General features: G+C 34.7%; 3 protein-coding genes across 5 annotated transcripts; 2 read left to right on the forward strand and 1 right to left on the reverse strand.

Moving 5' to 3' along the window:
• LOC107644875 (probable receptor-like protein kinase At5g24010) lies at positions 1 to 3,098 on the forward strand. Of its 3 annotated transcripts, none has more exons than XM_021103257.1 (2): positions 2 to 288; positions 427 to 3,098. In XM_021103257.1, exon 2 carries the CDS (start codon positions 633 to 635, stop codon positions 2,823 to 2,825), a length of 2,193 nt encoding a protein of 730 aa, XP_020958916.1. In that variant the 5' UTR covers positions 2 to 288; positions 427 to 632; the 3' UTR covers positions 2,826 to 3,098. The 3 variants fall into 3 exon arrangements, with proteins under 3 accessions (XP_016204309.1, XP_020958916.1, XP_016204310.1); XM_016348824.2 differs by having other exon boundaries at positions 3 to 656; positions 1,083 to 3,098; XM_016348823.2 differs by having other exon boundaries at positions 1 to 3,098.
• LOC107644877 (deSI-like protein At4g17486) lies at positions 7,663 to 10,266 on the forward strand. Its single transcript, XM_016348825.2, has 4 exons — positions 7,663 to 8,141; positions 8,811 to 9,072; positions 9,550 to 9,617; positions 9,760 to 10,266. The coding sequence occupies exons 1-4, from the start codon at positions 8,007 to 8,009 to the stop codon at positions 10,057 to 10,059; spliced, it is 765 nt and encodes a 254-aa protein (XP_016204311.1). The 5' UTR covers positions 7,663 to 8,006; the 3' UTR covers positions 10,060 to 10,266.
• On the reverse strand, positions 10,783 to 13,236 carry LOC107644878 (pentatricopeptide repeat-containing protein At5g42450, mitochondrial-like). The gene has a single exon (XM_016348826.2). It carries the CDS (start codon positions 12,742 to 12,744, stop codon positions 11,104 to 11,106), a length of 1,641 nt encoding a protein of 546 aa, XP_016204312.1. The 5' UTR covers positions 12,745 to 13,236; the 3' UTR covers positions 10,783 to 11,103.

The raw sequence follows: 13,863 nt of genomic DNA on the forward strand, positions 1-13,863 counted from the left end.
AATCTAGTACAGTTACTTCAGTTTGCATTGGAAAGACATAATTCGTATGAAACATTCAACAAAAATGATTTTTTTTTTTTTATTAATTTCTTAAAATGAAGGTAGGGAGTAGGGACAACATCTTTGACTTAGAGCAACCGAAAATTCATGGTGACACTGTTTCTTCTCTCTTAATAAATTCATCCACTGCAAAATCTTCAGATACCTATCTGTCACTGTTGTTTGTCTTTATCTCCATGTTTCCTTTCACTCCAAAAAAATGATCTTCATGGCTGCTTCTTCTTCCATGTGAGTTCCATACACAACAAAAGGCCTTAAAATTAAATTCAATTTCCATGGATACTCAAAAGCTTGTTATCATTATTATCATACCCTTCATTCTTCTTCTTTTCATGATCCCATTCTCTTCTTCTTTTACTCCTATAGACAACTACCTCCTAAGCTGTGGATCACAGAACAATGCTTCATTCTTCAACAGGATTTTCATTGGTGATGATGGTACCAACCAAGGCTCAAACTTTCTCTCTTCTGGCAAATCCTTTCCTCTCAGAAACCAAAACCCAAATCCAAAGTTGCCATCTTTGTATCACACTGCAAGAGTTTTCACCAACAATGGTGGCTACAGGTTCAGCATGAGGAAAAACGGCACTCACTTGGTTCGTTTTCATTTCTCACCTTTTAAGGCACAAGGTCATGATCTTAAATCTGCAAACTTTAGTGTCTTGGTTGATGGGAATTTGGTTCTCAGTAGGTTCAATTTCAAGCCAAATAATGATGATGCAATGATTAAAGAGTTCATTTTGAAATCAGAGTCTGATTTTCTTGAAATTATGTTTAGGCCTTTGAGGAATTCTGGTTTTGGATTTGTCAATGCTGTGGAAGTTTTTTCTGCCCCTGATGATTTTCTTTTAGATTTTGGAGCTAGGTTTGTTAGTGCCTCTGGTGTTGAGGAGTACAAGAACTTCTCAAATCAGGTTTTTGAAACTGTTCATAGGATCAATGTTGGGGGTTTGAAATTAACCCCTTTTAATGATACCCTTTGGAGGACTTGGATCCCTGATGAGGATTTTCTTGTCTTAAAGGAAGCAGCTAAGGCTGCAGTTACCACTCACACCCCCAATTATCAGAAGGGAGGTGCAACCCGAGAGATTGCGCCGGATAATGTTTATATGACTGCTCAGGAGATGAATATGAATCAGTCCACCTTAGCTTCACAGTTCAACATAACATGGAATTTTCCGGTGGCTTCCGGTGGCGTTCGACACTTGATTCGGTTGCATTTCTGTGATATTGTTAGTCCTGCTCTTAATTTGCTTTACTTTGATGTGTATATCAACAACTACTCTGCATATAAGGATGTTGATCTGTCATCCCTTACATTCCACGCACTTGCATCTCCAGTCTATGTGGATTTCATTGCAGATTCTGATGATTCGGGTGTTATTCAGATAAGTGTTGGCCCTTCTGATCTTAGCAGTTCAATGAGGAAGAATGCCATACTGAATGGAGCAGAGATATTGAAGATGGTTAATGTCATGGATTCGCATGTTTCGCCGAGGAAGAAGAGGATTTGGGTTTTGGTAGGCTCAATTGTTGGAGGGACTATTGTTTTGGTTCTAGTTGTAGCTGCTATTTTGCTTATTGTCAAATGCAAGAGGAAGAAACCAAGAGAAAGATCAGTAGAAAGTGTAGTGTGGACGCCGTTGCGCATGTTTGGAGGGAGTTCACAAAGTAGAATGTCTGAAGCTGTAGCTTTTCCATCTCCTGGTTCTTATGGTTATCTTGGTTTGAAGATCCCTTTTGCTGAGATTCAATTAGCAACAAACAATTTTGATAGAACTTTGATTATAGGGTCTGGAGGTTTTGGCATGGTTTATAAAGGAGTTCTCAGGGACAAGTTAAAGGTTGCTGTCAAGAGAGGGATGCCAGGATCAAGGCAGGGCCTTCCGGAATTCCAGACTGAAATAACTATTTTGTCCAAGATTCGCCATCGCCATCTTGTTTCGCTGGTTGGATACTGTGAAGAACATTCAGAAATGATTCTTGTTTATGAGTATGTGGAGAAAGGACCACTTAAGAAGCATTTGTATGGCTCTTCAGCACATCCACCTTTGTCCTGGAAGCAGCGACTCGAGATATGCATTGGCGCGGCTAGAGGTCTGCATTATCTTCACACTGGTTTCGCGCAAGGAATCATTCACCGGGACATCAAATCAACCAATATCTTGCTTGATGAGAATTATGTGGCCAAGGTTGCTGATTTTGGTCTATCAAGATCAGGGCCATGTATCAATGAAACTCATGTGAGTACTAATGTCAAGGGTAGTTTTGGTTATCTTGATCCAGAGTATTTCCGGAGGCAGCAACTCACGGATAAGTCAGATGTGTACTCATTCGGCGTTGTGCTTTTCGAGGTGCTGTGTGCTAGACCTGCTGTTGATCCACAACTTGACAGGGAACAGGTGAATTTAGCAGAATGGGCACTTGAATGTCAGAAGAAGGGAATGCTTGAACAAATCATTGATCCGCGTCTTGTTGGACAAATCAAGGAGAGTTCATTGAAGAAATTCGGGGAAACAGCAGAGAAATGTTTGGCTGAGTATGGTGTTGATAGGCCAAGCATGGGTGATGTGTTGTGGAATTTGGAGTACTTGCTTCAGCTCCAAGAAAATGGACAACAAGGTGAACCGGATAACGCGACTGCGACGATTGTTCCCGGGAATGCTTCTAGCAGCACAAGAACTGAAGATGATTCTGATAAAGGCTATTCTGACATAAGTTCTAGCCAGGTTTTTTCTCAACTAATGACCAATGAAGGCAGATAGAGAGATAGGATCAAACATGCTACAAATGTTGCAAATTCTTGCTGATGTACTAAAAAAGTATCAGATTTATAAAGAGATAATCATAGTTAGCTGCATTTACTTATAGTTTGTGATACAAATGTTAGAGTAATCTTTGTTTTCAATTTTTCATCATGTTTTAAGCTTCATACTATTGAAACCTTGTCTATGATATAAGTATAACCTTCTTCTGCTTCAGTTGAAAGATGAACAGTTGTCATGAAATCATGAATCTAATTTCTGATAATTACTTTATATTAAGAATAATGTTATCATACATGAGGCCATGAATGAAGGAGCAATTTCCGCTCTATCAAAAGATAGCAACCTTATTATTATTAGTGATTTGTTCTCCTTTAAATTTTTCAAAGAAGCATTTCCATCAATTGCTAAATCATTGACCTGTTTTTGCCCAACTTTATTTCTTTACATTAATTTAAGAGATGAGCTTTTCAAACACTGCCTAATAGTATTTGATAGAAAGGTTCTTCTATTTGGGTCTAATAGGAAAAAAAAGGTTAATTAGAAAGATCAAAAACATGTTAACAAAATCTATTAAATAGAAGCTCAAGTGGAACCACCTACAAACAAATTGTGAAAACTGCGTAGAACTATAGTTATGCAATAATGTTATTTCTCTATTCTATGATATTTTATCTGCTATTAAATATAATATAAATGTTATTTAAATTAAATTCATATTCCATCAAACAATAAATAAAATTTGAGTTGGCACAATATTCTGTATTATATAAACACAACTAGAAAACATTATCCGTCCGAATCCGAACCGAACTAATTAAATTGGTTCTGAAACCAACGGGTAATCAAGTTCAACTCGAATTAAACTGATGGTTTTTGTTGATGATTGGTTCGGGTATCGGTTTTAGGGGTGCGGAACCCGAACCAACCCGCGAACCCGATCATATATTAATTAAATAATAAAAAATAAAAAATTATATATGACTTTTCCATTAGACAATGATTATACATTATTAATATGTTTGGATTTTAAGGAGTTTAATTTTTAATGTATTTGGTGTTTAACATGTTTAGATTATTTCTATTGATGTTACATGTTTATTGTACTTGTTAATTTTTAAGATAAAAATTTGTTTTTTTTTTTATGAATTTCAAAATTATCGGGTACCCAATTACCCGAACTGAACCAATCCGTTTTTAATCGGTTTGGTTTGCTTCGGATACATATACAAAAAAATGCAATCCAAATCAAACCGAACTAATTACATTTTAATCGGTTCGATTCTAATTTCACTATAAATTCGAACCAAACAATAAATTCGAACCAAACCGAACTGAACCGACCTATGCTCACCCATAGTTGGTACCACACTTTTTTTTTTTTTTGTATTTGTCAACATTTAAAGATTAAATTACTAATAGGTTAACAAACAACTTTTTTTCCCCTTCTATTTCAGTGCCTTCAAGTCAATAAAGCTAATAAACTCTGTGAAATGCTGCTAATTTTGCAAGTGGGGTTGGTCATTAATATTTAATAGAGTCATTTACTCCACTCCTTTTATATAAGCTTCACTAATAAGTAATCATTATCAAACAAAAACAAATGGAAGAAGCAGTGAATATGTAAAATATTTATCTATAATAGTATAATATATTGGTCACATGTACATGTTTATATATACATAATACATATGAGAAATAGGATAAGGAGAAACTGAACTAAGCCCGTTTATTAATGTCTGGTGTAATTTTTAAAACTAAATTGTAACTTTCTAAGAAGTTATTTAGGAGTTTATAGAGAAGTTAAAAAAATGACTTCTCTTATAATACTTCTACTTTTCATCACATTTCTATAAAATAAATACTTTTAAAGTTAAAAATCCAAACACAAAATAACTTATTTATAAGTTACTCTTAACAGAATCATTTATTATTTAAGTTATTTTATTAAAAGAAGTTTAATTAAATTGGTTATCCAAACTGGACCTAAATCTAGTTAAATCAAATGCTTCTTCGGTTACATGGGATTGGATTTTATTCTTTTTTACACTGCCTCTATTATTATTATTATATGAGACCAATTAATTTAAGTGTCACAAAATAAAAAATTTAGTATTAGGCTAATCAAGATCTAGCATTAACTTTTGGAGTTGCTAAAGGCTCAAGTCACGGCAAGCAGCTCAATAACCAAAGCATGACAGCTGCAATAATTAATTAGATTCTATAACCTGTTTGGTTTCCCACGGTATCCCCCAACCCGGCAGGTCAAGGACTAATCCGTCGCGGTACTGAGCTCCATTTAAGGGTTTGCCGCTGGCCAATGGGTTGCTGCATGCACAAGGCGGGATTCGAACCCCCGACACTTGCTTAAGCGGACTAGTGAGCTAACCACTAGACCAACCCAACTTGGTTATTCTATAACCTGTTTAATCAAATCTTCTTATGTTGATTTACATTAGTTTTTTTCTATGTAATCCAATTACAACATATATATATGACTATGCTTAGCAGTTAACATCAACAAGCTAAGCAACTTCCAAAAAGAACAAAACAAGATAAGTTCACATATGAAGAACAAAATTAGCTAAAAATAAGAAGAAGAAAAAAAGAGAACAAAAATAAATGGGAAAGATGTGACATGTTGATATATATTAAATTGCTGAGCATGTGTAAATGGGACATTTGTGCATTGAATAATTGTGACAAGTTGAAGAGATGTCACATTCCATATAATGAGGTGTTGTATGTATAGCAATTAAGCTTCTATATATATGGTGAGGTCATTCTCTTTTCACTTCAACATGTTTTCAATAAAAAGAAGTAGGGTCGTCTCTATCTTTTTGGCAGTGTAACTATGAACTAATAATAACACCTTATTTACATATTATAGAGATTAAGCATGTGTTACTCTTAAATGATTGTAATTACTAATCAATATATTATATATGTTAACAACAATAAATATTTAAGTATTGTACTGAAATTGAAGCAGCTACTTTCGGAATAACAGAAAAAAAAATAAAGACTGGAGTGGGAGAGTCAAAGTCAAAAAAAAGATTCATCACTTCTTTCTTTCATTCAAAATCGTACATGAGACTTTCATCTCGCACGGCTCCTAAGTGATAAAAGAAAGAAAAACTAGTGATCGATAATGTTTGTTTAGTCGTGAGAAATTTGGCCATTTAGGTAATGTACATGAAAGTCTTACTTTAAATTTCATTGTTTATGGTTTACCAAAAATATATATACTAATATTTAAATATTTAATATAAGATATTATTGTATGAATTATATATTATTCATTAATAATATGACATATCAGTAATTTTTTTATGACAAAACTAATTTTTACCTAACATGTCATTCTTACTAATAGATTAAAGTATAAAACAAGTCTAAATCTTTTAGAACATGCAATAGTTTTTTCTTAAGTATTGTTATATATAGTTTTGGAAATATTTAGTAATCAAAATAAATTAAAAAAATTGTCAAAATTTAACATTTATCAATAATTAATAAATATTAAATAAAATTGTTACGGCTTGGCCCAAACCCGACCCGAGCACCACTCGATCCGGACGGTTAGGAGTGAGGCGGTCAGTCGCCGACCCGAACACGCGTCCCTGACAACTTTGCTACAGCTGTGCGAAGGAAGCATCGAAGATTATGGGCCTGTCCTTGCAGGGCCCATCTTTGACACGGTATATATGGGAAAGGTCTTACCCTTTCCCAAGGAGTTACAAATTCTGTCTTTTTCTTAGTAGGGCATGTATTTTACTATAAAATTGAAGTAGTTAACGGCGGGGTTACCCCTATTGTGGTGACGAATCTTGTATGTGTTCCTAAGAAAAAGGAATTTGTCCAATTTTCGGAGTCTCGAAAGGGGGCGTGGAAATACATAAGAACTCTTGAATGGAAATCGAAAAATAGATGTAACTCCAATTACTCCGGAAATGGTAAGATCTTTGGCGCAAGAACGCAAGAAGAGGGTTGATCCGTATCATACCATTCGACCTTTTTCGCCTGCACACTTTGCTGACTAGAGCGTCGGAGTGTCTTTGCAGGTGACACCCCCTCCTCACACGAAGTGCTCGAGGCGTCGTCTACTCCAACCCGATAACTTACGACCAGGCGAGATCTCCCCCTCATCAACCAGAACACTAATCCAAATTGTCCGATACCTGACCTACCGAATAAAAATAAATTACAATTATTTATTTTCATCTTTCTAACATTATCGATATTATTATCTTTGGTGTCATTGCCATATCACTAAACAAATGCACAAATATGACCTCCTTTTAACACTGAAAAAATCGCAATTAATCAAATGAATGTTGACATGACAATGACACTGATCACCAAAATAATTGACTAATACACACCATACATATCCTTAAACACTATCATTGTTAGTTATAATATAAACATTTATTTTAATAACATTAAAAATCATTAATTAATGAATTAACCACACCACATTTTCCCTCTTTATCTGACCGAATTGTCCATCAACTAACCAATACTTTTGCCTCCACAACGGTCAACAAATAGAAAAAAACAAAGGGTATTATCGTCATTTCAATGAACACTAGCCGCACTGTTTGTGTGACCATTAATAATGCCCTGCATGACCAAGTGGGACCCCACATTTTCTCTCCCACTCCAACTTATCATTAGCCAAACACGTCCCCACTGTAGCCGCCAGCTGTAAAGAAAAGGGTATAATTCGTAATTTCACCTTCCCATTAGGGGTAAAAATGTATTTTCAGCCATTCATTTTTTTTTATTTTTTTATTTTTTCAATTTAGATATCTTAGCCTTGTTCTATTTTACACACACACTCTCTCTTTCTCTCTATTTGTTCCCTCCCTCTAAAAAATATAAAAATTCAGAGAGCGAAAAATCTTCTAAAATTGCAGTTTGTGTGTGAAAAGATTGAAAGGGTTTTCCAGAATCCCGAGGAGGAATCTTGCTTCGATTCAAATCTGAGAGAAAGAGAAAGAAGAATACTTGCTGTAGTTTATGTTTTTGTTGTTGGTGATTCTTGAATCGAATCGTTTCTGAGAGAGAACCTGAGAGTATAGAGAGAGAAAGGGGAAGTGAGGTTGTGTGAAGTTAGAGTTTTTGTTTGGGTTTGTTGTGAAGAAAGAAAAGAAGAAGAAGAAGAAGAAGAAGAAGATGACGGATGTGATACTGCATATATACGATGTGACGAATAGTGGATCGGAGAAGACGAACAGCACCATTGTTCAGATCAACAAGATCTTCAAGGACGGGATTGGTCTCGGTGGCATCTTCCACAGCGCCGTTCAGGTCTTAATTCTTTCTTCTTTTTGTCGGTGGCTTTTTTGTCACTGTAGATTGGATCTGGTTTTTTCTCTTTTTTTTTTTCTTGTGTCTTTCTCTGTTTGTTCTTGATTCATGTGTAGTAATTGAATTGTTCATTAGAGACTGTTAATACCGAATTGTAATTGGCTCAATATGTGACTCACACTACTGTTTTGTGATTAGATTTAATCTTTACTTAGTAATTCTTTTCTGATTGAGAAACAGTTTGTGATTGGCTTGTTTGTAGTATAACTATATAGCTCCTAATTCTATGGATAAATTTGGTTGTTAGAGAAATACTAGGTGTTAATTCTAGACGTTTCATATTAGATTATTTTGGGAGTGAAGTGTTTATGGGTTGTCTTTAGCTCTGTAGAGTGCATGGCTGTAAAAGCATGGAGAATAAATTGAGATATGGATTATGGACAATTGGACATTGATTACCATAACTGATGCATGCATGCTTTAAAGCTAAGCTATGACTCCAAGTTGCCATACCTGTGTCCCATACATCCTGGAAAATGGTTACATTTTTGCAAACTGTCAAAAAATTCAATGCTGCACATACATATTTTCTTGGAAAATTGTAATGGAAACCTGTGTTTTATTTTGTCACATGCTGACTTATTAGGATTGTGTGTTCTGCTGACACAGGTTTATGGTGAAGATGAATGGTCATTTGGATTCTGTGAGCAAGGTACTGGAGTTTTTAGTTGCCCTTCTGGAAAAAATCCAATGTACACATACCGAGAATTTATTGTTCTAGGGAAAACAAGTTGTTCCATTTTCAAGGTAAATCAAATATTGAGAGAACTCAGTAGAGAGTGGCCTGGGTGTTCGTACGATCTATTGGCCAAAAACTGCAACCACTTCTGCGATGAATTCTGTGAGAGGCTTGGTGTTCCAAAACTTCCAGGTAAACACGTAACTGTAATGCTACTTATATGATATGTATTTGGCTTTTTTGGTTGCTAAAAGATGACTCGGTAATATGCATGAAAAGTATTAGAAGTAAAGATGCCTTAGAAATATTTAGGACTATTCATTAACTTTCTTATTAGTTTAACATGATAGAATGTGTGCCAAACTTAAATATTAGTTTGCATTTCTGTTGTTTCTCTTGAACAACAGAAATGCTGTTGGCTTGGGTTGCATCTGCCTTTATCTTCTGAATATAGGGACAGCAAGTTGGGAAATATCTAGTTAAAAATCATTCATATTATAGGGAAGGGTGTGAGGAGGTACTTAGGTGGCTTTGGATTGATTGGCTAGATAATGTGCCACTTCCCATTGTGGATTGATACGCTGAGAGGTGGAGGTTTTAGATCCATGTTGTGGAATATTGCTTCAAGTTGGTTTTTTTTTTTTAAATGGTTTTCACTTTTCATGACAGGTTGGGTTAATAGGTTTGCGAATGCTGGTGACACTGCTATGGAAGTGGCTGGAAATACAGCAATACGTGTAAGAAACAAATTTCAAAATCCACTCATAACATGGTGTTTTGTCAAAGATAATATTTCTGGGAATTGTATCATCAAAACATGTTTGTTATTTTGCCATGGTTTGAGAAAAATATACTGATAACAATTTTCGGTTACTGCAGTTGAGGCAAGCCAAGACAGAGGTTGTATCGGCAAGCAAAGTAGCATTACGGTTCCTTGTAGGTCTTACCAATAATGTCAGAAATGGTGCTCCACCAGAGTCCCCTAATTCAAACAGAGGAGGAGCATCAGCATCACCTAGATTTCAAGCTTCTTGGTTGAAAAATATGATTACCACTGGTGCAAAACCATCTACTAGTTCAGAAGCTGAGAATGAGAACGGGGTTGAGCCTCGACGACCACCGACGCATGAAGATGACAAGGCACTGCTACGGAGTTCATCATCTTCACATGATTCTTGAGTGTGTGTGTGTGTGTGTGTATGTGAAAGTCTCAAAGCAATAGATGTGAATTGTAACTGTAAGTCAGAAAAGGGAAACAAAATATTACATGTTATTCATTGTGTATCAAATGTAAAATTTTCGGTTTCTTGTTCAACTCAAATCTTCTATTGATGCCCTCTTAAGACACTGTTCATCTAAAGGTGGTTATGCTATTTTCTTCCTACTTAAGTCTCACTTAGATAGATGCAATGTTCTTAATCAGTACTTTTTGTTATCTTACTATCACTCATATGTTTTCACCTTGATTGGGGCCATCTAGAAACTTAACAGGAAAAAGGTGAAAACTGGTGAGTAATATTTTCATTAAGATGAATTTGCCCGAAACAAAAGTTATTATCTACGAACTTGTATTATTAATAAAAAATTAAAATAAATAATCTCTCGGTTTTAGCAAGAATCTATTACCACATCATTTCCATCAACATTATCAGAGAAAGTTGCACGCCTAGTATTCAAATCCTGTTACAAAACAGTTATTGAACAAGATATTAATTAATTAATTAGTATATCTAAATTGATAAAAGGACAACAATACAGCTTAACTGTTCTGTAGCACAGTATCTTAAGACAAATGCATACTAAAGACTTAACTATGATCTAAAAGATTTTATTCATATGAAAGATTTATTCTTTTAGTTCTAATGCTTCTAAAGCTTCAAGGGGGAAGGGGTACATGCATATGAAATTAAATTATTTAGTAAAATACAAAGAAATTTGCCAATTGTGAATGTTACAGTAAATATTGTAGCTTAAATTTGAGAAGTAGCTATAAAGCATTGGCCTTAAATCATGAAAGCTAGCTTGAGAAATTCAAAATGACTTCCATCAAGAAAATGATAATAAATCTCTCCCACCACTTAACTTTGGTTATTGTTATTCTCACTAACCTCTGAATTTCCCTGCTAGACTTTTCCGCACTTCATTATTGTTCAACAAATGAAAGAATGCTCATGTTACAAGCTAAAAGAAATTAACATTAAACCCTTTGTAGCATACAAAATCCTATATCAGACTCAATTGTTTCCATTGTTTATTATGCTGAACTGAAATGCAATGAATGTTGAGCAAATCGGAAGCCTCATTTTCCCTGAAGTGTTCATAGAAAATTCCAAGAAGAACATAAATTTCCTCATTTTCAGTATGACTATGATCTGCAGTAAGAAAGACATGAACTTTGCCTGTGACTTCAATCCAACTGCAACCCGGAATCCTCTTCAACCCTTTCTCCTTCATCTCTGTCCTTAGCATCGACACATCTGACCACCTACCCGCTGCAGAATGTGCATTTGACAACATCACATATGAAGACACATCATCAGGATCCAAAGCCAATATCTTTCTTGCTGCAAGCTCCCCTAACTCCATGTTTGAGTGGACTTGACATCCCCCAAGTAATGCCTTCCAAAATCCGATTCCCGGGTCGAAATGCAAACTCTGAAGGAAATGTTTGGCTTCTGTGAAGCGTCCAGAGCGAGCAAGCAAGTCAACCATGCAAGCATAATGCTCAGGTTTTAGCAAATTCGGGCTCTCAAGCCTAGCTTGATTGAAATATGAGTAACCTTCATCAACAAGACCAGCATGATTACAAGCCAAGAGTAGTCCAAGAAGAGTAACCTCATTGGGTTTAGGACCTGTATAACGCATTCTTTCGAAGAATCTTATTGCTTCAACACCTCTTCCATTCTGTGCATAACCACATATTAAAGCATTCCAAGAAACTATGTTCCTTTTAAGAAGTTTGTTGAATACTAGGAGGCTTTCTTCGATGCTTCCACACTTTGCGTAAAAGCTGATAAGCGAATTACCAACAAACCCATCAAGCTTACCCAGAAACTTGATTGCACAAGCATGGAAACTTTTCCCAATTCCAAGGGCCGCAATATTTGCAGCTGCACAAATTACACAGGGAAATGTAGATTCATTAGGTATATATCCTTCTTTAAGCATGTCAATGAAAAAATTCACAGCCTCTTCATTATGGCCTGTTTGACTGCAGCCACCAACCATTGCATTCCAAGAGACAACATTCCTCTCAGGCATCTCGGAGAAAATGCGTAAGGCATCTTCGAACATGCGTCTCTTCAAATATCCAGAGATCATAGTTGTATAAGACACCACATTGGGATGTTGGGTATCTCTGAAAGCCTTCAGTGCTTCTTCCATAGTACTCAATTTCACATACAAATCAAGAAGAGCACTACCAACAAATACATGAGAACCAAGGCCAATCTTTGCTGCACAGGCATGCAGCTGCCTGCCAAGATGAACATTTCCAGATACAGTGGAGGAGTGAATCACAGTTCCAAAAGTGAACTCGTTTGGCCTAATTGTCGAGGCAAGCATTCTTGAGAAAAGATAGACAGCTTCTTCATGGCAGTGCCGTTTAGCGAAGCCACCAATTATGGCAGTGGCTGATGTAACAGTTAAGTCAGACATTTCCTCAAACATGTGGCAGGCAACTTGGAAAGTGATTAAACCTGAGCCATACAGAGGAATCACTCTTTCTACAGGTGACGTTCCATGCTTGATGGCATGTTTTTGGTGGGTTCCAGTCAGATAGCCATATGAAACAACATGGGGTGTGATCCATGTAGGAGGAGCAATAGATAATCTAGAAACTATGGTTTTCATATTAGTCTTCATCCAATGTGGAAGTTAAGGTTTGTTAGTAACCACGAATTATGTTGTTTCCCTCAAATCAAATGAATTTGGTTGGATGCTCTATGTTTGTCTTTGAACTTTGAAGTTTTAAAAGCTCTATGTTTTTTGGTCATACAACACATATTCACACACATTCCACACACACACAGCAGCTCCACTAGGATTCGATCCTGGTGTGGCTGAAGCAAACATCTTTGCCACTACATCACATGTCTCCCTACAAGTTTTAAAAGCTCTTAAATGTGAAGAAAGAGAAACATTTTTTTTTATTGATTTTTGTTTTATTTTGGGCTAAATCCAGTAGTATTTTAATATTGGATCATCGAAACACTTTTTTTTTTGTCGCAAACCCATTTTAAGTTGGAAATATTTTTTTATTTAAAATGGTAGTGGGTTAAAATTAAAGACCATAGTAGGAATAAATCAAAGAAAAAATAATAATTTTATGATTTTTTATTTGAAATTTGTTTGGATTGAGAATTTTGTTTTATTATTTTCATTTTGAGTTATTTTATTTTAAAAATGATATTGAACTATTATAATAAAAACATAAAAGATAAAAAATTAATAAAATAAGAAATTAAGAATATCTTTTTATAGTTAATTTTAAAAGACTAAAATATTATTTAAAATTAAGATTATTTAATTTGAATTAAAAATATAATTTATTTTAATAAAATAACATATTTTTAGTTAATTTTTAAAATACACAAATGTCCTTTTAAAATTAAAGTTGTTTGATTGTTTTAAATATTAAAAATTTATATTTGAATTTAGAATAATAAAATTATCACTTTTGAGGATTAATTTTAAAATATATATTTAAAGATTAATTAACAAAATAAAGAAATCTTTTTAATATTAATGTGTTTAAAAGGCATTTAAAATATTCTATTTAGAATATATGTTGAAAAGATTGAAATGCTCTTTTGGAATAAGTGTTATTTAATGGAATTAAGATGTTGAAAATTAAATTTGATTTTAAATAACTAAAATATAATTTTAATAAGGATGTTAAAATAAGTCAAAACGAATCACTAAAAGATAAAACAGATTAAGATTTGATGCTTGCCAAACTAAAAAAATCAGCAAACCAGCCAC

Source organism: Arachis ipaensis, chromosome B05 (assembly GCF_000816755.2).
Source record: "Arachis ipaensis cultivar K30076 chromosome B05, Araip1.1, whole genome shotgun sequence".
Taxonomy (NCBI): Eukaryota; Viridiplantae; Streptophyta; class Magnoliopsida; order Fabales; family Fabaceae; genus Arachis; species Arachis ipaensis.

Coding starts and splice junctions, on each gene's coding strand:
- LOC107644875 (XM_016348823.2), top strand. CDS start 336: ATGGATACTCAAAAGCTTGTTATCATTATTATCATACCCTTCATTCTT.
- LOC107644877 (XM_016348825.2), top strand. CDS start 8,007: ATGACGGATGTGATACTGCATATATACGATGTGACGAATAGTGGATCG. Junction 8,142..8,810: donor TCTTCCACAGCGCCGTTCAG/GTCTTAATTCTT, acceptor CTGCTGACACAG/GTTTATGGTGAAGATGAATG. Junction 9,618..9,759: donor CTGGAAATACAGCAATACGT/GTAAGAAACAAA, acceptor CGGTTACTGCAG/TTGAGGCAAGCCAAGACAGA.
- LOC107644878 (XM_016348826.2), bottom strand. CDS start 12,744: ATGAAGACTAATATGAAAACCATAGTTTCTAGATTATCTATTGCTCCT.